We start from the raw sequence: 26,710 nt of genomic DNA on the forward strand, positions 1-26,710 counted from the left end.
ACTTTCTTTACTTCTTCTGCCATTTTATTTGAGTCTTCAAGTTCCTCTTCTCTTTCTCTGGTCTTTGTTTGATAGTGACAGTAGAAATACAGACAGGAAATACACCGGGGGGGTGGGGGGTATTGTAGTGTCCATAGTTTGTACATTACCTTTTCTATTAATTCCAACATGCAGCGCTTTACAGTTGATATACATATGAAATTGCAGAATTACTACATAACATATTGTCTCATGAACAACAGCTGCAGTGTAGAGCCTTGTGTGAAGCAGAAACTCAACTGAAAGTCAAAGACGTTCAGTGAGATTGAAGACGATGTCCATATTTTATTGCTCAGTGTGTGATGATTTAGGGCTGCACTGGTTGGATGATTGTAAAAAAATAAAACAACCCAAAACTCTGCGTTTTAGGAAGGGAACCTTTTTTTGAGGTGGATTTTATTTGTAGAGTCCAGGACAAGAGACAAAGTTCTTTGCAATATAATCTTATATGTCAGAAGTTATGTTCTGTGTAATCTAATGCAATCCAATACAACTGTAGCGTTTACTGTTATGATGCTATGATGTTCAGTTTATCTTAAACAGTCGTAGAAGTGTTGATTTAATTCTATATTTTAGCATCGAGGTCATAGAAACACTAAACTACAACCTCAATAATAAACATTTACACGTTTCTGACAGGAACATTATGGTAAGGATGTTATGGCAGAGCTGTTGTATTGATTGATCGGGTGTACTTAATAAAGTGGCCACTGACAGACGTATTTATAATCAAATAGAACAAAGAGAATCAATACAGACTGCTTACAAATGTAATTTATTTTTTCTGGTCTAACGCTCACATTCAAGCCCTAGACTACATGAACAGAAAGCGAATGGGATAGAAAAGATTAACAACATCACAGGTAATCACATCACGACCTCGACGATCACCGCGTCGTCCGGGTGCAGCTGCTCCGAGCGAAGAAGCCTTTCCATAACAGATTACAGGGACCGAGTGCGCTCGGGTCAGCGTCCTCAATCCAGATGTTCGAGCCAGGAGAGCGTTCAACAAAGCGGGGTTTGAAGTGCCGGAAAACCGGACAGGCGGGATGCTGTATGACCAGGTTTTTCAGTCACATGGCTCGGGCAGGACCTGACCCTCGACCTCGTGACCTCACCTCTTGGCCTTCTTCTCCTTCATGATCTTCTTGCTCTCCTCTCTCCTTCGTTTATTGACGGGGTTGCGAGGGTCGTAGATCTCGAAAGTGTCCTCGTCCTGCATGTTGGCATCCTTGACTTTTCTGGTTTGCTCATCAAACTGCAGAACATGGGCCATCCTAAATCAGACGGAGAGAGGCGGAGAGAGTTCAAAGAACGGCAGCAGAGAATCCACTAAATCACAGCTCTGTGGAACTTCTGCCGAGAGGAAAGTCTCTCTCTGCTTCAGGCAGTTTGATTACAATATCTGTATCAAAACAAGCAGCTGCTAATCATGAATATCATAATAATAAACTTAATTTGTACTGAATACAAAACACGAAGCAATAAAAATACTGTAGAGGCCCGAAGTGCAGTCCTGTATTAGCACATGAATGGAATATGGATAAATGGAGATAAATGACTTCTACTATTAATTAGCACTAAATTATTTGTGATTGTGATTTTGAGTAATGCTAGTCATTACTGTCAGCATTTTTTTGGGGGGGGCCACTTTGGTGTAAACTCGACATCTGACATTATTATATTTTTACCTTATAAAGTTGTTTTAAACGTGTTGATTTACACGTCCAGCAGACACAGGGAGACATTAGCATTAGCATTAGCATTAGATGAGTGCAAGTCAAATACTGACTCTCCCTTTTGGGTCTGTTTTGTTCTCCACCAACTCCTGAGATAAATATCTGCCTCTTCAGCTGTTAAATGCTCCGCTATGTTCACCAGTCGGTCAGGTAGCGTACGGCAGGTTTATCAGAGCTGGAACGATCCATTGTGAATGTAAAAATATTGACTGGTGATCGATAACGATCGATTAACAGTTCACAACTTTATCCAAGTGACTGGCTGAACCCGAAATATTCGAAGCCAAGGCCAAACAAACTGTTCTGAACACACATTTTAAGTCTTGTTGGAAGAAAACAAAATGGTTAAAACATGTGATGAGTCTGGTTGGGGAATATACGACCATATTAATGCTGGTATTCAAAGCGTAACACTTCCTTTGACAGAGGACCATTAAGCAGGTATTTGAAGGTTTCTCTCAGTAGGTTATTAGTAGTATAGGTACAGTATTAGGCTTATATTCTTTAGACATCTTAGCAGTTCAAACATCCTGAAGGAAAGCCCCGGTCCCCAGAGAACAGACGCTCATGTGTCTTTCATTTCCCCAGTCAGTTTCTCTTCCCCCAAAGACAGATTAAAGAATCAGGACATTCCTCACAGGAGATATCAGTGTCGGCCACTTCACACATAAAACACTTTTCCTCCCACTGACAGGATTTCTTCAGCTGCTGTATGAATGCTATCAGTAAATCTACACAACAAAGCAGGAGTGACTAATCAATTACAAGGATCCATTTTTAGCCACGCTAGAGGCTAAAAGAACCTGCCATGTTGTCAACCAGCCGCGTCCGCTTACGCTCACGTCTGAGAGCAGAATCACGCATCAGAAGTAACCGTTGAGGACAGGGGAAACGTTTTAGTCATGCTAGCAGCGTGGCTCACTGGATAGCAAGTCCGTCAGCTGGTCCCCCACTTTGGTCCACACGGAAATATCTCAACAATTATTAGATGGTTTGCCATGAAGGTTTTTCATTCATGGTCCCCAGAGGATGAATCCTAATGACTTTGGTGATCTTCTGACTTTTCATTGAGCGCCAACATTATGTCAAATTGCCCAAATGTCCAAACTTGGTTTATGACCAAATAGCTGCAAAACTACTGACATTCAGCAGCCTCAGCTGTACTTTGTGTTTAGTGCTAAATGGAAAAAATATTAGCATGCTAACATGCTAAACTAAAATGTTTATGTTCATGTTAAAATGATAAGCTAATCCTTTATTAATTAATTATTAATCCCTCAGCAAGGAAATGTGCTTTGTTACAGCAGCATACAGGATAGAACAATAGAAAAATCAAGATATAATAAATAAAAGCAATAAAGCTAAAAAAGCTACTAAAAGTAAAAAACAACTATAATTTATAAATGTACAAATTCACGAAATGAAAGAAATAAAGGTAAAGGAATTATACTGTATTGCACATGTTAGCATTGTCACTGCGAGCATGTTAGCATTTAGCTTAGCTACAGCCTCACAGAGTTGCTAGCTTGGTTGCAGGCTGTTGAGCTGCAAGTAAACTCTGAGTAAACCCTTAGTCTTGTTTGAACACATTAAGGGGATGTGGTTAAGCTAAACGAGATGTTAAGTTGCTCTTTAAGTATTTTTCTGGGCACTTTTTATTAGATAGTAGACAGAAGAGGTGATACAGGAAATGAGGGGGTGTGACATGGAACAAAGGTCTCCGCCTGGGACTCAAATCGGGGACATTACGTGGTTTCTGTTTTAGACCGAGTTCTGCGGTCTACAACGCTGATCACGAGTCGTTCACCGGCTCCATCTGCTGCTGTTCATGTTCGTCTGAATCGGACATCTGCGTCACGTCCGCAGACTAAGCTTTAAAGTTGACGAGCGGCAGGTCTTTCTTATCTGCTGGAGAGGGAAATATTTACGTGACCTTGTGCTGTACACGTCTGGGCGTGCGCACCAGTGTGTGTTACTGTACTGAATAAAGAAACTGCATATTCTCTTGCGTATATTCTAAAGTATTTTGATGCCTTGTCTGCCGCGTGTAGCATGTGGTACGTGTCTGCTCGGCTCTCCGGGTGAGTGCACAGTTTGGGCGCGTTAGTGTGTCAGCCTGTGTGTTTGTGCACTCTGCGCTCTCTCCGGTGTTCATTTGAAATCGGCAGGAGTTGTGGCAGCTCATCTAGAATGTCATGGCTAGACTCTGGCGGACCCTGAGGACTCCTGCAGTGTGAGCGGGCCGCCTCTGATAATTTGTCTAGCAGTCTCAGTGATGACAGCCCGCCGGCCGTACGGCCTCGCAGCTCCGAGAGGTGATGTGGAAACCCGGCGTCCAGGACTTATCAAAACCACTCTGTGCTGCCGTGATGGGAGGCAACAGAAGCCTTTCCTCAATTTATTTTTCTTGCTTTTTTTTTTTTTTGCTCGAGTAGGGGGGGTGGGAATTAAGGAGTACAGGAGGGAAGGTGAGAGCAACGGCGGGGTCTTTGCATTGAGAGTGTGGACTCTGTGAGCTTGTGTGTGTGTTAGCGGAGACCAGGAGGAGGAGGAGGAGGAGGAGGAGGAGTGGGGGGGGCACAGACACAGATGGAATAGTTTACCTCCTCTGGCCCAGACTTGACTTCCAATGTCTGACCTGTTGTAACCCACATTCTGTTCGCAGCGCTCCTCGAGTGGCACAGACTTCCCACTGGTGTTTTTCTAGGACTGCTATGCTAGTGCCGCTGTCCCTCCCTCCTCGCCATACCTGGCGGGGGCGGCACAGTGAGGTGTCTACAGCCTGGGAGAGGCTCCAAAAGCCAGCCAAGGCTTCTCTCAAATTCATTAGGGCCCCCACACACACAGACAGGCTACACTTCAAGGGGGCTTCTCGAGACTAATAGCAACTACAGATTTTGTTATTCTAAATCTCTCACACACAGACACTTTGCTCAAATTCAAACACATGGTATTCATTTCAAACCCCGACTCTGTGTAGTTAGACTTTGAGATCTTTGGTGAAAAACAGAATATGAGAGGAAAACACAGCGTCAGGGCTGATTTCCTGATGGCCAATCTGGTGGCTGCGGGTTGAAATCCCGACTTGACACACACACACACACACAGACACACATGCACACAACTTGAACTTTCACACACATTTATCAGAACCTGAAGCAAGCTTCGGATCCGACAAAGGTCAGTTTCGTCATTTCAGGCACAAGGAATGATTTTCTGCATCTCGTTCAGGCAGCTCTTACTATTATAATAAAAGGTTTCTTTCACAACCTCTTACGATCCAGTGTTCACCAGGAGGGTATCGATAGGAACGACACGGTGTAAACCCAGCAGAGGCTGATGAAAAAGGCCTTTTTCGTGCCAACTTGTCACGCTTGAATTTCGCCGTCCACAAAAACAGTTTGTTTGCCAAACTGCTTCTTGAACTCTCCAGGAAGACTCAGGACTCTGGTGTGCTCACATGCTGCTCAGTGCTGCCACTAATATTTACTCGAGTGAATAGTGTCAGTGATTTAAAGCTTAGCGAGACTGCTAACATGGCAGCTATTTCATTCCGTCTTATCCAGGATTCCCTTTCCAGAGGCATCTACGCTTACGAAGTAATTATGAAAAACGAACTGTTTAACCGTCTTACATTCATTTAACTAAGCAAGTGAAGGCAGCACGGTACAATAATCCAGTCGTTTATTTATCTGTGTGCGGTTCAACTTGGTGTCCTTTCATGGACTATTAATAACTACCAAAAGAACTTCTTGTTCTTTCTACTGCAATATTTACACATTATATTAAGCTTTTTTTTCTTGCCACTGTCAGTTGCTGTGACACAAGTAGAACAGAAGTAAAGCTACGCTAATAGATGCGACTTTTAAGTTATTATGGCAAACAACTACCTATTTACACCTGCAGACAGAAAGCAATGTTAGCATTCATTTTGGAGTCGTGTTTCTACTCTAATTTTCTCTCTCCTTTCAGCTTTTGTTTGGTCTCCACCGACTCCTGAGGGAAAGATCTGGCTCTTTAGCTGCAGAGTGCTGCGCCATGTTGACCAGCTAGCTGCTAACTGTGTCTGTCTGCTGTTTGGTGCTGAGCAGGTGGCGTACAGTGGGTTTGTTGGAGCCTTGTTACTGAAATTGAGGTCGATGAGAATGAACCAAACAGTTAAGTCGCAGTTCGTAAAACCAAAACAATGAAACTGTGCGGAGCGTTAAGGTCATGGTGTAATCCATGCGCCGCCAGACTCCCGAACGCTGCGAACAACAATAGATGTTATAGATGTAAAACAAAGCATGATTCTGCAACTTTAAGGCTAGTTTTGATTGGTTTTGGACAAAGTGACATTTCCTGAATTTGTTTGAAAATGGGACCAATGACAACAGAGCAGTGGAGTATTATTTCTACGACTTCCAAGCCCAACAAGCCTCGGTTTAGCAAATATTAGCTAGACGGTAGCCATAGCAGCAATGATGATGATTGTGATTGTGAAATGATCCACGGATCCAACTCCAAATACTATTAGAAACAGTGATGATGGTGATGATGCTGATGGGGATAACCAGCATTCTTCTCTCAGCCCCAGATGGTTAATGTTAATGTCCTGTGAGGCTGGACCACGGCAAACCAATTCAAATAAACTCAAGAGTGCACAATGGACAGATGACCACAAAACCAGGGACATAAAGAAAATGTCCTAAACGGTATCGGGCTCACTGACCATCCTTTGTCGTCGTCTTCTGCCAGCTCCTCCACGTCGTCCTCCGGAGCTTCAGTGATGGCCGAAGACAGCTTGGACTTGAAACGACTGAGGAGGGCCAGGGTCTACCAAAAACACCAGACTTCATTCATATATACACGGTACAAAAGGGACAAATTCCTAACTCTGCCTCCTAAAAAGATTTGTACTTCGAGCTCAGTAAGTGATGACCACATAGTGAGTTCCTCTACCTGCTCCTCCCTGATCTTTGAGCCCTTCTTCTGTTTTTGTTTCCTGAGCTCTTCGTACTTCTTCCGTCCCTCCAGATACTCGGCCACGGCCTCACTGGATGGCTTTTTATCCACTGGAGAGACAAGAGAGACATCACTACTGATTAGCATTAACTCCTAGATCCTAGATGTTATCATTTATGTCTACACACAAAGACGGCTGTCATTTCATGTTCATTGCTTTGTTTTGGCTTGTTGTGACATTTTCACCCATTAACACCCAATACCCCCACCCACCCCCAACTACCTGCTTTGCATGAGACATAAAGAAGTACAGAATTTAATAATAATAATACAAAAAAGGAAGATAATAATAGTAACAGAAAATCTGCCATTCACACTGATGAGTCAAAAAAAGTCACTTTTTAAGTACATCTTCTGTAACCACTATTGTATCTTCTATGAAACATAACCAGACATAATGATATTTTCTAATTGTTTTATCACAAAAAACCATGTAGTTTTTAGATGCACAGTTTTTTTGTTTTCAGATTTCTTGTTACATACCAAAATAAAAATAAGGCATCTTGAAATGAAATCTACAACAACTAAAATACGACAGCTAACTGTGTGAAGAAATCCTGAATCAGAACAATAAGAAGCTCCCTGATGCTGCAAGTTGAGAACATTTGGGGAGAAGAAATACCACCGCTTCACATGTTCTCCGGCACTTTGACAGACGAGGAGCTAAAAAACTGGGCAGAACATGATCAGAGAGAAAAGATAAAAGGAAGTAAAGCTTGTCAAGCTGTGACAGTTGCTGCCGTACATGATAATAAGAGAGGTGAAAAGATGAGGCAACACAGGGGAGTCCTCTCATCTCAGATTGACATGCTCTGCATGAATCCATACTACTGCCAACCTTCACAAAGATGTAGTGGACGAACGCCCCAACCTAGTAACCCCTCACTTTATCTCAGAGGTGACCTACATTCCGACTGCTACCTTATACCCAAACCTTATGTAATTGATCGCTCCCGGGCGAGGAAAGACCTCTTTAATCCTCAGCCGAGAGGGGACACATGGGCATACTTCTGAAAGAGAATCAATCTGTGACTATTTTGACAACCAATTCATCATTTAAGTCATTTTTTTTAAGCTAAAACTCTGAAACTTTCTCTGGTTCCAGCCTCTTTAATGTGAGGATTTCCTGCTTTTCTCCACTTCATATCATTCAAATCTGAATACTTTTGGTTTTTGGACATTTAATCGCACAAAATCACACTTGAAGTGGCAGAAATTCACTGGTTCCAGCTTCTCAAATGTGACTATTCTCAGTTTTTCTTAATCTTCTGTGATAGTAAACCGAATGTCTACGTGGTTTTAGACTGTAACAGGACATCTCGGGGAAACTGTGACGGATACATTCACACTACTTTCTGACATAAACGATAAATCAAGAAAACAATCACCTGATTAATTGATAATAACATAATCATTAGGTGCAGCTCTAAAATGTAAAACTGGACACTACAGCAGCTTCATATAAAGACCTGTGTGTGTTATCTAATGCAGCCGCAGCGCTGACGGCAGCGCTGGAGGAATCTTTTCCCATCTCTGCAGGACGTGTGAAGGAGCCTCACATCGTGACTGAAAGCAGAGACGATCTGCACGCTGACGTTGGTGTCTCATGCAGTTAATGTTGTTCTGTGAACCTCCCGGCTCAGACTTGCAGGTCGTGAAGTCACAGAGTGGCAGACGGTGAGCACCGTCTGACCGGACGCTGTGACACATTCAGCTGCAGCAAACAAATGACGCCACAGAGAAAACACTCGAGCCCGCTGCTCGTCATCTAGTGAGAGTTCCTGTTAATGTGTATTTATTCACTTATGCAGCCGTTTATCGTGAGCGGTAAAGTCTCAGAGGGCTTGACTGTGAAAAGATAAAGTGTTTACCAAGATCTACTAATGAAGTTGCCCAAAACATTATATTAATTTAGGTAATTAACAAATAAAAAAAGGAAGACACCTTGGACAGGCCATGTTTCATACAGAGCAGCTGTTATTTTAAGGTAAGAATTAAAAGCACTGACAAACAGATTTGATTATAAACATAAAGTCTATTTGTGTATCTTTTAATAATCAAACTATTTTATGCTGCAGTGAAGAAACTACGGTCAGCCTCAGTCTTTCTAAAAGGAAAGCACGTCTCTGCTCTCACTGGAAAATATCTTAAAGGTACAAACGCTCAGATATTAAAAGAAGAGTTCCACATTTTGGGAAAAATGCTTCTTTGATTTCTTTCCGAGAGAGAAGATCGATGCCACTCTCATGTTTGTCTGTTACGTATGAAGCTACCGTCAGGAGAATGTTTGTTCCTTTGGACAGAGCCAGGCTAGCTGTTAAGCTAAGCTAAGCTAAGCTAAGCTAACTGGTTGCCGGCTGTAACCTTATAAAGCACACAGAATGAGAGCAGTAGTGATCTTCTCGTCTAACTCTCAGCAAGTTAAATATTTTAAGTATTGTTTGCATCAATATAAATAAAGACATTTAAATATAAAGTGCTAATTTATAAATTTATAAATTTATAAAAGTAATTTATAGCCGTCCACGTATTGAAGATATTTCACTTATGTAATAAGTTCTTCCTTTGAGGAGAAAGTGTTGTATTCTTGGCCATCACTGAAGAAAACCGTGCAATCATTCTCGTTTCTGAGCTTTTAGGCTGAAAATACGAAGCAATCGCTGGAGTCTCCTGGGAAACCTCAGCGCCACACTTTCCCCACTTCCCGCGGTGTCAACATGGAAGTCTGCTCTGCTCTGCTGCTGGAGGGGCAAACCTTTTTCTCTTGATTTATGAGACCAACAAGTGATCTCCCTCCATCCTCCACGCCCCCCACCCCAGTCACCTCTCCTGCTCTGCCTCCCCGCTGCAGCCTGTGACATGCTGGATGCTGACTGATGATGCCCTGAGGTCCTACATGAGGAACACACATCACCTTCTCCAGCTGTTGTCACTAACTACTATCTTTGAGTTTGATGGCCTTTCTAACTACATTCCTCCCCTCTCCCGTCACCTGGGCTCAAGAGGGCTACAAATCAAGCTGCCGATGTTGTAGCAACCGAAGGCTGTTGTGGACGACAAATGCCTCTTCTGTGGGATAAAAGGTCGCCCCTCTCTGTTAAACAATCAACCGTTTTCAAAGAAAAGTCAAACCAGCACGGCGCCGAGCTGTGAGGCAACATTACTGCCATGATCATCAATCAAAAACACATCAAATATGATTTTGTCAGTTAGCGCCTCGAGGTCAACACCGACTATCCATCTTCGATTATGCAACAACAACGACTGCATAATATTTCAGAAGTGTCCTGTGAAAAGAACTAACTTTGTCAAATAGCAGACCGAGTAGGCAAAATAACATGCTAATCTTGATCACAGGTAATTGCCGTTTCAAATATCACTCTGCTGCAACGTTTCTTTAAATATGCAACAGGCACCGGGTGCAATAAAACACCAGGAGCACACAGACTTAACCTGTAATATCCACGTGGGATGAAGTCTGCTGCCACATCATTTAGGGTGGGTATTGAATGGACAGTGGTTTCAGAATGGCTCTCTTATTTTTGGCTCTGGTACCCCAGCAGTCATGCCAAGAGAGAGAAAACCAGACTGCAGGAACATGCTATAATTTATGTGATGAAAACTGAAGTGATGACTGCTGAAAAAAAAAAAAATCATTCAAAAAAAAAAAAAAAGGTAAAGAAAATAAATAAACGGTGAATTCTGAAGAGACAATTTCGCTTTTTTACTCCAATCAAGTTTAATGTCATGCACATGCCAGCCATATGGGCGGCTGCTGGTGGAGGAGGAGGAGGAGGATGAGGAAGGGGCACTGACTGATTTCATGCAGAACCGTGACGGCATGGTCAAGAGTCACATTACAGGAAATTAGACCATCGCAGTGAAAAATCTTTACTCCATTTGGTGTCTTTTATGTGTTTATTTTATGCATCCTTGGGGCTGGGTACAATAAACGACTGAATTAACACGGAAATAACAGGAAGGTAGCCGCCTTAATATTTGTTTTAGCATGAATGTATTACTCAATAAGTACATTTAAGACTTATAAGTCTCCAAAGCCATGGATGAGGTCACACATTAGCTTCAGTAGCTTCAGTCGTGCCGGAGCGTGAATAACGGCAAAACTGTGGGAATGTATTGATCTTAAATATATAAACAGCAGCCACTTCACCGTGACACTGATAAAAACAAATATCCAGACATCCTCTTGAGGTCTAAACTTAATCTAAAACCACAGAATGAAAAAGAGCAAAACTGGCAACTATTACGACAAAAAATGTGCTGTTTTTGTTTTGTTGTCTTTAGTTCGGTTTTGCTGTGAAGAAATATTATTCAAGAGCCATGAAACACAAAATTGGTACTTGTCACAGTGTCATCAACATTTTTTGCTTCTACTGGACAGCTGACAGTGCAGACACACAACAGGAAACAGGCAGAGAGGGGTATGACACGCCACAAGGGTCCCTGGCCGGGGGATATATGGTAACTCAACCACTCAACCACAAGTCACCAGACAAAATACCACAGTTTAAACAAGCCTTTCCAAACTGCCTCGAAGTGGGTCTGCTGGTTGCACCAGAAACAAATTATAATATATTAAGATTGTAGGACAAAGCAATAACTTCTAATGATTTTAGAGTCTGTCAGTATGTTTCATAGAGCCGTCCTACCAGAAATAATTAAGACCAATATGAAAGATATCAACGCTTTGGTTTGTCTGCTTTTTCTCACTTTACCTCTGCAACTAAAGAAGGGGATCATCAAAATACTCAGTGACACAGTTGCCAGTCACGCCAAATTAAGTCAAATTTGTTCCCAAACAGCACATTTTGGCAGATTTATGGGCAAAAAGAAGCGCCGCCTTTGGCTTTGACCATCGCAGCGTGTATATACGGGCTGTCTTCACAAAGTTACTGCAAACCAATACGACTTGAGCCGATGTATTGTCTGTTCACATCCATAGACTCTTACAAGATTTAGTAAAACTTAATGTTCACTTCTTGTTAGTCGTATATGCTCCCACGGGGACTTAATCTGGGCTTGTCACCAGTAAACAAAACAGTCCTGGAGTCAGCAGATTGCCGCCAAATTCGGTTCAGTTTGGCGCATACAAGTCGGGTCCGGGTACACGTGGTGGACATCATTTAGTCTATAAAATGTCAAAAGTCCAAAACCCGAAGACTCTTCATTTACTGTCATGAGGGACAAAGAAAAGCAGCAAATCCTGACGTTTAAATCTAAATCTAAATCTTTCAGAGCTGAAATGTGTTGATTAATCGATTAGTCGAAACAAAATAAATCAAATTACTCAGGTACTCTGGTTCAATTGCTAAGATTTGCTGGTTTTCTTTGTCTTCTGAAGTAGTAAACCGAATCTATCTTTGGGTTTTAGACTGAAGTTTATACTATTTTCTGACATTTTATAAACCGAATGATTGATAAACTAATCAACAATAAAAAGAATTGTCTGCCCTTTTAGCTCAAACCTGCATCTCGTGGACCCCCCACTGAACCTACACTGACCGGTTTGAGGAGCTCGTGAGTGAAACGAGACCAGAGGTTGACCTTCCAGGAGACAGATTTAAGCTTTAAAAAGGGGACGCTAGTGTCAACGTGAGCCTTAATGTGCGCGTGCGGCTTCTCCAGCGGGATGAGATAAAACGAGCCCTCGCCACAGTGTTCGTCTGTGGCCGAGCTGAGCTCCAAGATTTACAGCGTTTGAGCAGACATCCGTCTCCCCTGCAGCGGCCATTGGCCCATGACATCTAAGAATTCCATCTAATGGAATTAACTTTTGCTTCCAACACAGAAATGTAATGAGGAACTCTTAAAAGAAACTCCTGCCTCTGGCTAAGCTGCCAGGGAAGCACAAAACAAAAGGTCCCTGGCAGACTTTAAATACCCTGTAAGATAATGGAGGAGCTTAGGCCAGTTGCCACTCGGGGTAACAATGCGGGGCTGTTACTGACTCAACACTTGAGTTTATAACTGGATCTATTAAGAGAAGGCCTCCTTCTGCTAAGGATGTTTATAGAAACGGCTTAACTCTATGCAGATATCACTAAGAGCAACACATTAAGTCAGAAACAACGGCAGAATCTTAGTTAATCTTCGCATCAAAGCACAATGTCATTGTATATTTTCTGCTCTTTCACCTAAAAGCAGCGAGTCAAGAGGGGGGGGCTCAGTGCAAGTGCTTCAAAACATGAAACCATCAATGTTTGTGGAGACAAAAACAATGTTTGAGAAACTTTTTTTTTTGGGGGGGGGGGGGGGGGGTAGGTTTTGGCTGGTGGTAATCCCAGAGTTAGTCTGGTCCCCGCAGAACCCCCCGCAAACTATTTTGTTTTGTTGCACAACAATATACACACAACCTCAAGCTAACCTCTGAGCCTAAGCGGTTTTTGGTAATTTTCAAAAATGTGTTTCAGCATCAGCAAAAATCCCAAAGATTGACGGCATTATGACAGACTGCAGTGTGGTGAAGACCCCCTGGAGATTTGGGGGGGTGGGGGGTGGGGGGCAGATCTTTACAGACTCTCATTGGCTGCAAACTAACAAACACACAAAAAAGGGTTTGATGTGCAACTATGGCGGCCACTCAACAATTTTCACCCACGCAATTTTCTGTGAGCTTTAACACAAAAATGCAGACCCTTGGGGGGGAAAAAAATAGACGTCTGCAACTAATTGACAAAATCAGAGGGTTGCCTGTCTTAGTGTCCATTAGCGGAGAATGTAGCACGGACCACCCTCTTAGAGACTTTGTTCACACTTAGAGCGCTGTGGTGAGAGAGTTCTTTTTCAAACACCCTTAAAAAGCACCTAGTTGTGGTAAAATACATGTAGAGTATATTATCAACCACCAATAAATCCACAATATAATGGGTAACAGGGATACACATCCATCAGTAAATACAGGGGAATAAAATCTGCTCACATACCCTCCTTGACTTCATCTACAGCAGGTTTTAAACTGTCTTCTTTCCTTTGCTTTATGGCCTGTAGTTCCTTCTTCAACTGCCGCGCCTCTTTCCGCAATTCATCACTGCGAGGGGAGAAATGAGGTTAAAGAATTTAAACTCAACATATATAACCGTTGTAAAGGATTACACCTGTAACAAACAATGACAGAGAAACAGGTTCACAGACAAAAGTCAGTCTTGACAAACACACAGTGAGCAGTTAATAGCAGACTTTTGGCTCCACTGGCTCCCGCTGTAAAGAAGCATATACTTCATTTTAAATGAATTACATCAATACCCTCAAGGTTGCTGGTCTTCGCAAATAAACATCAATTGTTCTGAAAGTTTATGCCTCCCAATATTTAATGCTCATGGCTAATTATGTGGGTATATAAAACAAACATAAAACACTCCGTGCAAGCGTCAGATTGAAGAATGTACATTAAAAGCCTGTGTTTCACCAATAAATTTGATGGAGCCTTAATAAAGTAATTGTTCCGCCCCTCCAGGCTCCTGGAAAGCACTAGAGGGGGCGTTGACTCAAGTGAGAAACATGTCAATGTGTTTCTTGTTTTGAGATGAGTAACTGTCGTTGTAACTATTAAAAGATGTAATTTTTAACCTATTAAAACGCCCACACTCGACAGTGGTAACGAGTACAGGTCTAAATATTCTCAAAATACATGCACGTGAAGGAAAATACAACTAAAATCTATGTATACGGCACAACCTAAGTACAACGTTTTCCAGTCTTATTTGCTGCTGTCTGAGGCTTTTAAATATTAAGGAGGATTAGTTGTAAATAAATACGGAGGAGGGGAAATATTATTGTTTTGCAAGCCACAAGTAAGTATTTAATCGTGTCAATTAAATCCCAAATCAAGTCCTAAATCAAGACCAATTAGTTCCAAGTCAAGACCCAAGTCAAGACCAAAAGTCCCAAGTCAAGACCTAAAAGTTCCAAGCCGGGTCTCCAGTCAAGACCAACAAGTCTCTAGTCACGACCCACAAGTCAAAAGTCAAGACCAACAAGCCCAAAGTCCAGACTAACATGTCTCTAGTCAAGAACCAACAAGTGCCAGGTCAAGGCCAACAAGTTCCTTGTCAAGACTCATAAGTCAAAAGTCAAGACCAATAAGTACCAAGTCAAGACCAACAAGTCTCAAGTCAAGACCAACAAGTCCCAAGTCAAGACCAAAAAGTCCTAGTCAAGACCAAAAAGTCCAAGTCAAGTCCAAAACGTGTTTTGAGTCCTAAACAAGTCATGGTGTGGCCTTCACACCACTGGCGTTAAAGTCAAAGTCAAGTCGCAATTATCTTTTGAATGTTCTCAGGCCGAGTCTAAAGTCATCAGATTCATTACTTGAGTTTGACTCGAGTCCACACCTCTGCAGAAGCATGTACACACAGCGAATATGCATATAAAGTAGAACACTTCGGATGGAAGCCATGTTGTAGTATGTATTACTGCACGTTGTGCGCAATAAACTACATAAACGTCCTGCGATACATGAAATACACAACTGTCAAATGCTGTCAGTGGCAGAAGTAATGAAAAACTTTATACTTCCTTTCCTCAAATGGCACAGCATTAAGTATTACAGGCCCTGCTCGTGTCCAGCTACCCTTATAAAACTTTTAACTGGATGACAGAGGCAGGCCAAGGCACATCCTTGCTTCCTTGACTCGAGGTAGCGTCCTTTTTGGCAGGTGGCCCGAAGCCCAGCTCATGCAAGGCTAACTGCTAGAAGTCTGAACCAGGGCCAGCAATGCTGATTATTGTTCCCTTTCACATGATTGAGACTACTGCCAGTTGCAGAGCAGATATGTTATGTTAGGAAATGATAATATTTTTGTACTGCCTGACAGCTCTGTTTTTGTCCCATTCTCTTGCGGAGCCACAAAGCACAGGTAAGCTGCACAGTCTGGGCCCCTGGCCTAGAAACATGTGAGGCATCTCCAGACCAAACAATGGCTGCCTTTGTTTCTTACATCTGCTTCTCCGGACTGACATTCATTTATATCCTTTTCTTTTCCTTTTATCCTTTCATCTTTCTGTTTCTTGCTTTCCAAAACTCAACTGTTACCTTTGTTTACTCCTCTGACAGCGTCGAGGCATCAGACTGAGAGATATTTTAACTGTAAGTGCCTTGGCAGATATATTAAAGAGCTGTAGCTGTGACTTGATGTCATGTCTCTTCCTCATTAGCTTCCCTGCTGCTCCTGAGGATACACATGAGGAATCAGTCAGACATGCAGTTGTTAGTCCTCTTTTTCCCAGAAGAAGAAATGTTGCAGCTGAATCCAGACAGAGTTGCCAAGAGCAGGACTGGTTGGCAGAATCAGACTTGGCCTGTGTGAGGAAGTTGCCTGCTCAGCTCTGCCTAGAAGCAATGACAACAAGCCTCTTTTCTGAGACACACACTTTATATACAGTATGGTGCCTCAGATGGGACAAGCCAGAAGTGGGAAAACTAATATAATAATTTAAAGACTTTAAAGACATTTCACAGGTAAAGCATAGATGTGGTAACATTTATACAGTTGTTTGGCTAGGATACCAGATTATATTCTGTTTAAAACGTGTAATTACTGCAGGAAGAGGGCAGTAAGACAGTGATTGTCTGCATTTAAAGACTGCCGCTTCATGCCAAGTTACTTTAACGCTATTTGGAATATGCCATCATGATTTTTTGGACCTTTTTGAGGACTTAATGTCCCAAAATGCAACTTTCTGGTAAAGATTTGAAGTGTCCAAGCTCCTAGTCTCCAGGGTTATCTTCTTCTCAGACTTGACAAAGCTCCACCAGAACCACAGGCGATAATATACAAATGTTTTCACAGGCTGTATATTAAACCTTATAACTAGTAAACTGATCTTTGTGTAAAAACCAGTGGAGTTCCTCCTTTTAAGCTTTCAGGGCAACGGAAAGCAACTACAGATGTGCAGCAACGCCAGATTCCTGCTGCCTGAATTACTGTTCTATCAGTAGCAAACACCTCATAGTGTTGCAATGTGACGAGGGAAAAAAAATCTTAAAACTCATGCTGGCAAAGACAGGCACAAACCTGCATTAGCAAAGAAGAACGGTGGTCACGAGTAGAGATCTCATTGGATTAATGCTCACAAACTATGACCTGAATACTGAACATTAGAAGCTGGATGACTGTAGCATCTATTGCAGGGCTATTGTATTTTACTGTTTTTCTTTTATTATATATACACATTGTTTGATGCAACATTTTGTCCTCTACATGTCCAGCTCTTGACATGACTTCTATGTGTTTCAGTAAAATTAACTACGAGCCAAGTATGACGCCAGGCTCTCTCTTGAACCCAGTCCAGCCTCTTCTCCGGGACTGAGAGGTGAGGCTTTCACGCATATATTTTCTACAGTGAGGAGCACTTTGGACTGAGCGATCATTTTCTGCCTGCCTTGACACGCTGCCACTCGGAAAACAAGAGACGTATCCAAGGCAACAGCCAAACAATCGGCTCCACGGCCCCGGTGCCAATAAAGAGAAAGAGGCCAGAAAGGACAGGAAAAGCCCCAACAACACCTGTTAAGACACACCTTGGGGCTCAGCAAATTCCTCTCAAGACCCTGACATCACAACACTGCAAATTATTTAGTTTCTGCACACTTAAGACTAATGTGAGAACTAGACTGGATGAATCACAATTTGTTGAACTATGTCAAGAGTGCTTTTTGAGGGTTAATCTATCTCTCGATTTGGTTATTTACGATTGTGACCGAGATACGTACTGAGCAGGACATTGAAAAAGAATCCATCCATCCGTTCAATAGGACACCTACCAGCAGGAGAGGAGACTCTGACGGTCATTTAAAGATAGAAAAGCCACTCAGATTAGTTTCCAGATAAACAGACCTAAATGGGCAAAGCTAGATACATTATGAATCCTTCTTGTGAATCCCTACTAGTCCCAGTGGCCTGGGTCTACTCGGGGGCTGCCAGTTACTGTCACTCTTTCAGAAAATTCAAAACCCAGAGAGCTGTGGATGATTAACTTTTCATAAAGAAAGCATATGAAGTGATTGGCAGCAGACCAAGAACTCTCTCATGATTCAGAACCTTGCGTTTAATACTCCGGTGTCTGGCAGGAGTCTGAGGCTGACACAGGAATTCGACAACCTTAAAAATAGTACAGTGATGACTGTATGGTTCATCAAAGATTCAATCGTTTTCCAAAACGTACAAGCGGGCGTACTTGCCTTTTTAGGATCTCTCTGTATTCTAATTTTCCAGCCTTCAAGTGGCTTTAAGAAGTGTAATTACTGATAAAGTCAAACTGTTTTAAGTTAAAGTTTAGCCACAGTATGATTGCAACCAGTCAAATGCATATATAAAAGTACAATTTAACACCTAAGTACACCACAAGGATGGCAGCAGCTTCTCCCTGCTACGGCGGACTCAAACCAGTCTAACGACCGAGCAAGTGATGTGGATGAATGTGCTAGAATAACAAGAAGGCTGGGTGAACTCCCCTCAGGGGGCACTCCATGGCTTGGTCAGAAGCCAAGGAGAACTGTGAGCTGGAGTGGAGGAATCCAACCTCAACACAGGAATTTGCATGACTTTGCAGAGTGATCTAGACCAACACATTACCCACGCAGTGGACCAAGGTTCCTCTTTTAGAGCGCCTCATCTGCCTCGCAATCATTGACTAGATCCTTTGGCCTTATGCGAGTTAGTCATGACGGAGGAAAGTAATGAGCGGTAGAATATCGAGTGTTTCTATACTGACATTTATATCAGCCGCATTTGGTCGTGAATCTTGTACGCTTCTTAAATATTTCGCTTGTTTGAGAGTAAAAGGCGGTAAATGTGCATAAATGTTGACGTTGATCACAGTCCAAGTGGCGTTCTGCTGGGTTTTTATTCATTTTGAAAAAGTCTTAACCCCCTCGTCCCAGACATGCATCGCTGTCTGGAACTGTTTCCCAGTGCCCCATATGGGGCAGACATGCTACAGTGGGCCAGAGATGTGTAAACCTGGCAGTTCCAAAACATACACAATCCCGCTGCCAAGAACTGGATTATCTCAAGCAGTTTTCTGCACAAAAGCAGCGGCGAATGCTTTCTTGATCTCTGCAACCTTTCCCCGAGAACGCGGTGGGTTATGACCGATGACAAGAGACAGGTGCAGCCAATTAATGGAGAGTGACGCAGCGTCCGGGGCACGGCCACTTGGGCAGGATAATTAGTGTCTGATGTCCCATTTAAGTTACGCCGTCCACAAGGTTAGAAGAATGCTTTGTTAAAGAGTAACGTGACAGAAGACCAAAACCACAAACAATAAGAGGAAGACTAAAACTGCAGCGATTGGTCAATTAATCAATTAGTCATTTCACAATAAATGATTTGGCAACTATTTTGATAATGAAGTCATTTTTAAAGTAAACATTCTCTAGTTGCAGGTTCTCTAATGTGAGGACTTGCTGCTTTTCTCTGATTTATGTCACTGTCGACTGAATCTCTTTGGTTTTTGGACTGTTGGTCGGACAAAACAAAACATTTAAAGATGTCATCTCAGTTCTGGAAATTGAGCTGGACATTTTTCTCTAGCTTTAGAGTGGCAGAAGGAACCCAAACTGATTTCTTCAAAGCGCTGCAGGCCTTTAACACCAAAGACTAGATTTTACATTCCTGCCCACAGTAATGATGCATTATTCACACATGAAGCTGGCTGATAACTGGTTCAGAGTCATTAAAAACTAACAAACTTATACATCTTAAATGATTAGCTGGTCGACAGAAAATTAATCTGCAACTATTTCGATAAACGATTTACTGTTTCAGTCATTCTTTTAGACAAAATGCCACAAAGTCACTGGTTCCACCTCCTCAAATGTGAATTTTGGCTGATTTTCTTGGTCTTTATGATATTAAACTGAAGTTTAAATATAACAATCAATTTAAATATTTCAACTGGGGCTTCAGGAAATTGTGATGGACATTTTTCACAATTTTCTTAGATTTTACACGCCAAATAATCGTTTGAGAAGTTGGCAGAATAATCATGAATTAATAATGACAATAATAATTAGTAATTAAAGTTTAGTTTTTACACATAAGATCGGTCTCAGTGCAGTTCTGTCATTATCTGCAGGCTGCAGTAACTGAAAAGCGATTACCAGAGACAGCAGAGGGAGCCAGGCCCTGCTGGCAGAGGCAGCTCACACTGTGTCCCACAGCCATATGGAAGCGTTTTGCTTCCCCAGTCATGCCCCGTCGGGTTTAACAAAAGTGGCGACTACCACATACACTGCTTTTGGGACTTAATTCAGTAGTGTCTTTTATAAAGCAACCCCCCTAAAGAGGCCTACTTCAAACACAGCAAAACCAGACTTGATCAATAGCAAGAAAAAAAGAAAAGTGTCAAACTGTGAGCGTAAAAGCTTAACCAGCATCACCCACAACAGAAAACATCACAGCAAGTCGAGACAAACGGAGTATAAATAGAATCTGTGTTGATCGACTGTGACTCAGGCTTTAACATTTTCTTGGTTCAGGTACGGTGCACTACTATTTGGCAACTTGCTCATGAATGTGAACAAGTTCAAGCATTTTGCAATCATTGGAATATTGCAGTGGAATATCATCTGGCTGCTGGAGAGCAAGATAGTTTTCACCTGATGTAAAAACTATTTTGGTTCCAGGGAGACTCAGCAGCCTTGACTTTGCGGGGGGAAAAAAAAAAGAAAAAAGAAAAGATACAATCAGCTTTGTAAATCCCCCCCCCCCCCCCCCACCCGAGGCCCGAGTCCACTGCAGAGACCAGAGAGCGGTCCTTCACACACACACACACACACACACATCACAAACTGTACATCTGAGTGTTCAACGCAAGAGCAAACAACAAATCAGTGAAGTCAGACAGAACTGAGACCGACTGACCCCCCCCCCCCCCCCCCACCCCCAGGTGACTAGATACCAGTTGGTGTTCCTCCTTGCACACAGAGCAGCTGAAAGCTCAAAGCAAAGCAACGGTGGGAGAGCAGAGCTCACCCTGCAACAATGCCCCCTTTGTCCCGGACTAACACTGTACCTACCAGCCTGCTCTTTGATCCCCTGCCAAGACAAACCACTGTGTTGGGTTACAGTTCTTGTAGCAAAACAATCTGCGCTTGTGTTTAATATACTACAGTCTGCCTGCATTGGGCTGGCTGTCAGTCAGGACCCACACACACACACACACACACACACAGTACTGACTGGGGGCCCACTCCTTATCCCATTAGCACTAATGAGAGAAGGGTATGTTGATTGTGTGTGTTGAGGGCTACCTGTTACGAGGATATGGAGGAGAGACAACTGGCCAACCAGCAGCATCAAAGAGGGATGAAAGATAAATCACTCTCTCCTCCTCCTCCTCGTCCTCCTCCTCCTCGTCCTCAGGTCATTTCTGTCTTAATACTAATGTTGTCTCACACACCGTCACCTTCAACTCTCACCTTCAGTTCACGCACACCGTTGGCTCAGATAGACGCACTGTTTGCTTCTACTTCAGCACAGTAAGTAATTTGGTTTGAGTGCCAACATTCCTGTTTCAAATAGCAGGTCCACTGATGTTGGTCCAGTGAGCTACAACTGAGATATGTGTGTGTGTGTGTGGAAGATATAAAGATGAATATGACACCAGGCTTCGACAGGAGAGAACTGGTTCATGAGCACCATATTCTATACGTTATCGTCATTACAGTTAATGCTGCTAAAATTAAAGTGCTGCTATTAATTCGATAATATTTTGGGACCGAGAAGGAAAATTGAATATGAGGACTTATTCCAGACACACGTCTCAACACCGACATTTTCTAAATCCTTCTTGAAAGGGGCACTCATAAAGTTCAGTTAACGTCACACAAACCGCAAACTCAAAGCCTGTGAAAACAGTCGTTTAATGTCTGCTGTGTCTGCCGAGGAGTTTCTGTGCAGTCTGAGAAAACAACCCTGATGATGTCATAGTGACGTCATCAGGGTGCACCTCAGCTTGGGCTTCGAGACTTTTCAAACAGACAGCCTGCATTACAAACTGGCGGTGTGAGGTTTGAAAGAAGCGGACATTTAAGGCGTATAATTAAAGATGCGATTGAGTTGCATTATGGGAAATGTAGGATACAGTGTTGTCTCTTGGGAGTCCCAAAACTGCGATGCTAAATCGGTGCTAAACAGCACACATACATACTGTTAATTATATTTAGGGAAAAAACATGAGATTCTGCTATGGGCAGAGCTGAAATGATTAGTTGATCAACAAAACATTAATCAGCAACTATTTTAGTAATTGATTTATTGATTTAAGTCCATCAAAACATTCTCTGGTTGAAGCCTCTAAAATGTGAGAAATCTGATTATCTTTGGGACATTTCTCAATTTTTTTTGACATTTTAGGCCAAACAATCAGCTGAGAAACAGTAAATTAATCAATAATGAAGATAATCATTTTACAGAAGGATTAAAAAGATCTTAATTCAAATAATTAAGATTTTAATTTAGAAACATATCAGAAATATGGTGAATATGATGGGTGAACATAAGCCTGATGAAGACATATTTCCACCTCTACTTTTGTACCAAATCAGCTCAGTTTTTTTTTTTGCTTTTAAAGAGCAAAATGTGTTAGATTTGAGTGATGCACACGTTTTGAATAACACCTATTTTAAACAGTAAAAGAGTCGTTAATTTGTGGTCAAACTGCTTTGGAAATCCAACCACGACCTCATCATGCTGTAAATAAAATATTTAAAGCCCCCCTCTTTGTGGAAATGCTCCGCTTATCATAAAGATAAAGTCTGGAAGGTCTGTTCTCACCTGACTGAGAGAGTTCACACTCACTGCTTCATCGCTTTCTCTGTTTTACACAATGCAACAGCTCCCCCACCAGGTCGCTACGCTGTATTACAAGTGGAACGAGGACTTTATTGTACTGCTGAAGCAGTTAGTGACCAACACGAAAAGCCAGCAGATGTTTATTAAACTACAGTTTATATTTCTACCTGTGGGAGACATGCAGTCGTACCTGCGGCTGGTCTTTTTCTCGCGCTCGTCCTCACTGGCCTCCGTCGTTTTCTCTGCGCCTTTTTCTCTCTGTAGCTTTTTACTGACGAGCTCTCTCATCTTCTCTCTCTTATCCGAGTCATACTCTTCATCTGCATCCATGTCATCTTCGACATCATCGTCAGCCTCGTCGTCCGTCTGGAAGAACACGATGAAATTTACAATCAGAGCAAAACAAACTAAATCCTGAGAGAAGGATTTCTTTAGTTTGTCCGACGTACCTCAGCTGTATCTCCTGATGCCCTCGTCTTCTTTTTCCTTTTAAGGCAGAAGGAATATGAGTTATTGTTGGAAAAGGATGAAGATCATGAATGTATGAGAAGGAGATTTTTGTCATTGTACAAACTTATCAACTGCCGGTACAGAGCTCAGCCTGGGATCATCTTTCAGAAGGTCATGGCTGCTTTTGCTTTTTCCCTTTAGTGTCTGAAGAAACAAACAATAGTGAGCGACTGATTTTGTTTTTACACATTTTGCAACGTTTTTTAATTTCAATGCAAACCTCAATTTCTGAAACTTCCATTTCATTTTAATAGAAAATTTAAAATCAGCAATATTGTAAATATCTTTTATTAACCAACAAACACATTTACATTTTCAGAATCCAGTTTGGACAAAGGTTTGTCAAACCACAAACTTTCCACTCTAAAAGACTGCTGTACAGTATGAATGTCCAGTCAGAACCATCGAACATAGTTCATAGATTTACAGATGGCACCACCAGTATTGTTTGCTGTTATCTGGAAGAATCAGAATTAAAATCATATGACTAACCTTTATAAATAGATAAAGCCTGTTTGCTTTGACTGCACTGACTTCTAGTTTCATGTTGGACTTTGGACTCGATCTGGAATGATACTGACTGACACACGGGTCAGATGTGCAGACGTGGTCAGTTTTAATGGTCTGTCTGTTTAACTGGCAGTCTGCAGACTGTTAAACTAGCTCGAAGCTTACTTCATACTTCCATTCTTCAGTACCTGACTGACTTGATTCACCATCTCCTCTTCCTCTTCGGCTTCCTCTCCAAATGACAACAGACTGAAATTCCTATAGAAATCAACACACTGTTGGCACTGAAGCAACAATAACAACAATAGTCACACTAAAAACACATTTAGCCGTGTAGCAAGCACGATGACCTGATGAGGCTGAAGACGACCTGCAGCAAAAGATGGAAAACAAGAGTGAAAGAAGAATCAGGAGCAAAAGAAAGAGAAGAAGATAGCCATTTGGTCCATCTATTATTATTCTTATTGCTATTGTTGACACATATTTGCTGCTGACAACAAAGTTTTTGGTCAAAATGATCCGTTAATTGTTGTTATAGCAAATGTGGCTGCGGGTGGTTACAACATTTCAACAAAGGGAAAGATGATGATGAAGGAAAATGAATGAAAGAGGGAAAAAAAACAGCACCTGCAGTGCAAAAACTTTACACTGTTTCCATCAGAAGGACAGATGAAGTCTGAACACTCACTTTGTGGCTTTCGACTGTGACTTCTTTCCCTCCTCTTTATCTTTTTCCTTTTTGGCTTTCTTTATTTCACGAGGTATGATGTCGTCAAAAGGAGAATGAAGCACCTGGAAGAGACAAAAGGTTTTTACATCAATGTTTAAATCACAGACACTAAATACCAAAATGTTGTTAAGCTAGCAAAAAAGTAGTAGAAGAAGAAAATACCTCGGCAACTTTTATCTTGTGGGGATTCAAAGGTCTTTCGTCGTCGTCACATTCAACTTCTGCCAATCTGAGCATATTATAAACCGTGTCTCCTGTGACCTGCGTTGACAAAAAGCACAAATGGACTCTCTCTAACACACACTGATCTGGGTTCATGCATGTGGGAGGCATTACATGCAGACAGTAATGTCGTTCATCAGATATCTGGCCCAGGACAGACATGAATGCACCAGTAAATATTTATGTAAATTGGCACCGTTACCTTGGCGAAGATGGTGTGTTTATTGTTGAGCTCATCCGCACGTCCCAAGGTGAAGAAAAACTGACTGCCATTATCATGTGTCCCAGCATTTGCCATGGCAACCAAACCTCTCCGATTGAAGCGCAATCTGGAGTGAAATTCATCCTGAAAGTTTAAAAAAAAAAAAAGACACAGAAAGATGATTACGTAGTTAATGTTAATACGTCCAAAGAATGATTCATACTAATGGCTCTGTTAGATTTAACATTAATTATACAGAACGATCAAAACAGAAGTAGAGAGACAGTCTGACCTTGAATGGCCGGCCATAGACGGACTCTCCTCCTTCTCCCGTTCCAGTGGGATCCCCCCCCTGAACAATGAAGTCACGCACCACTCTGTGAAACACTGTGCCATCATAGTAACCTAGAGGAGAGAGAAACATAAGACAATGAGGCAACACTTTTCTGAACAATTTCCATGGAGTTTCCTTAAAATAACTATGTAATTTGATAGTAATTACAAGGAAAATAAAGCCTGTATTCAATTGGTACACTTATTTCAAATTAATTAGCTGCAATTAATTGGTCATTTGTCTGCAGGAAAGCATAAAAGTCAACATAGGCGGATAATAAAGCCTCTAATAATAAATCAGCACTATATTCATATTTAATTGGGTTTAAATTGAGCTTTTCTTCCAATAACATAATTTCTTTCTCTTATGATTAGTAGTAAATTACATGATTATTTCCAGGAAACTTACGGACCCCTAAAATAAAGAATTATTGACAATTAATGTCAAAGTGAAATAACCAATGCTGGGTTTGTGAGAAAAGAAATTGATAATTTCATCCATATCAAATTTTTGTGTGGTGAGATTCAGGTGAGAAATGTATATTCTAATGTAATTTTAGAAATATAGAAGATATTCTGGCAATATATTTATTTAACATTGCCAGCACCATCACACCAGACAACTTGATTAACTTTAGTCCATATTAAACATGACTCTGGCTTTAAACAATCGCTTCAAATTGGCCAATAGAGGCAGACTTTCAGATCAATCCGAAGAGCTATAAATCTCAACATGGATGCAGAAATGTTCCTGCACAATTTTTGACGTGTATTTTTGAAGTACAAACGCAGACCTCTCAAACTGTGAGGACGGCTTTGGGTGACTGATCCTGCTGTAATGGTCTTCTGCAGGTTTGTTTTTATAAGTTCTGCAGGTAACATGACTTTTTACCTTCCATGCACAGTTGCACAAAGTTCCTGCATGCTTTAGGAGCCTCCTTGGACCACAACTCGATGTCAATGTCACCTGCTGAGGTCTTCAGCAGGACCTAAGTAAAGATCACAAAGTGGGGTTATTCAAAGAAGAAATTATAACCACATTTTCACATTTACGTACAGCCACAGGCACAAATAATATTAGCTACAAGGCATACAATGAAGTTGAACGTCCTCCACGTTATACACTCTACACAAAGTAAAGTATAACGTTATGGCTCTTGCTTGAATTAAAGTAAAAATTGCAAAAAGTCGTGCTTACCTTTCCATTTGTTGGTGGCTCTTGAATGTAAATATTGCTCATTTTGCCGCCGAGGTTGTGTTTGTCGTCAAAGCGAGAAAACCGTGTTTGTCCACCGTCTGATACTTGAACATACAATAGGGAAGATAATGTTTGTTATATTAGCTCGGTTTACAAGTGACAAACATCATACTTTTCTGTCTACAGCCATCTTGGCCATACATGTGAGCGTATTGTTTACTTCCGAGTACGTGGGGGGGTTCCTAAAAAAACATTGTTTATTTTTTTTATTTCTTGGAATATTAACATTTAAATCTGTTATTTTGTTATCGAATTACTTTTAGTACATAATTAATTCACATGATTATCAACCTGCAAATGTGCAGATCATAAACAAACCACTGAAATATTGTAGACTCCCCTACA

At 41.6% G+C, this 26,710-nt stretch overlaps 1 protein-coding gene across 2 annotated transcripts; it reads right to left on the reverse strand.

The window, feature by feature from the left end:
- Positions 1-435: 435 nt before the first annotated feature.
- On the reverse strand, positions 436-26,396 carry cwc27 (CWC27 spliceosome associated cyclophilin). 2 transcript variants are annotated; one of them, XM_070924451.1, is made up of 14 exons: positions 26,306-26,396; positions 26,000-26,096; positions 25,067-25,179; positions 24,775-24,918; positions 24,513-24,611; positions 24,309-24,412; positions 23,809-23,878; positions 23,175-23,254; positions 23,050-23,086; positions 22,791-22,966; positions 13,727-13,830; positions 6,720-6,832; positions 6,490-6,593; positions 436-1,316 (listed from the first exon to the last, which is right to left on the reverse strand). In XM_070924451.1, the coding sequence occupies exons 1-14, from the start codon at positions 26,345-26,347 to the stop codon at positions 1,154-1,156; spliced, it is 1,446 nt and encodes a 481-aa protein (XP_070780552.1). In that variant the 5' UTR covers positions 26,348-26,396; the 3' UTR covers positions 436-1,153. The 2 variants fall into 2 exon arrangements, with proteins under 2 accessions (XP_070780552.1, XP_070780553.1); XM_070924452.1 differs by lacking the exon at positions 23,050-23,086 and adding an exon at positions 23,009-23,029 and having other exon boundaries at positions 22,791-22,954; positions 23,171-23,254.
- Between the last annotated feature and the right edge of the window lie 314 nt (positions 26,397-26,710).

Source organism: Enoplosus armatus, chromosome 18 (genome assembly GCF_043641665.1).
Source record: "Enoplosus armatus isolate fEnoArm2 chromosome 18, fEnoArm2.hap1, whole genome shotgun sequence".
Taxonomy (NCBI): Eukaryota; Metazoa; Chordata; class Actinopteri; order Centrarchiformes; family Enoplosidae; genus Enoplosus; species Enoplosus armatus.

Excerpts from the sequence above, each read along its gene's own strand:
- cwc27 (XM_070924451.1), bottom strand. The coding sequence starts at position 26,347 with ATGAGCAATATTTACATTCAAGAGCCACCAACAAATGGAAAG. Across the intron at positions 26,097-26,305 it reads AGCCACCAACAAATGGAAAG|GTCCTGCTGAAGACCTCAGC; the intron begins GTAAGCACGACT and ends ATCTTTACTTAG. Across the intron at positions 6,594-6,719 it reads CAAAGATCAGGGAGGAGCAG|ACCCTGGCCCTCCTCAGTCG; the intron begins GTAGAGGAACTC and ends TGTTTTTGGTAG.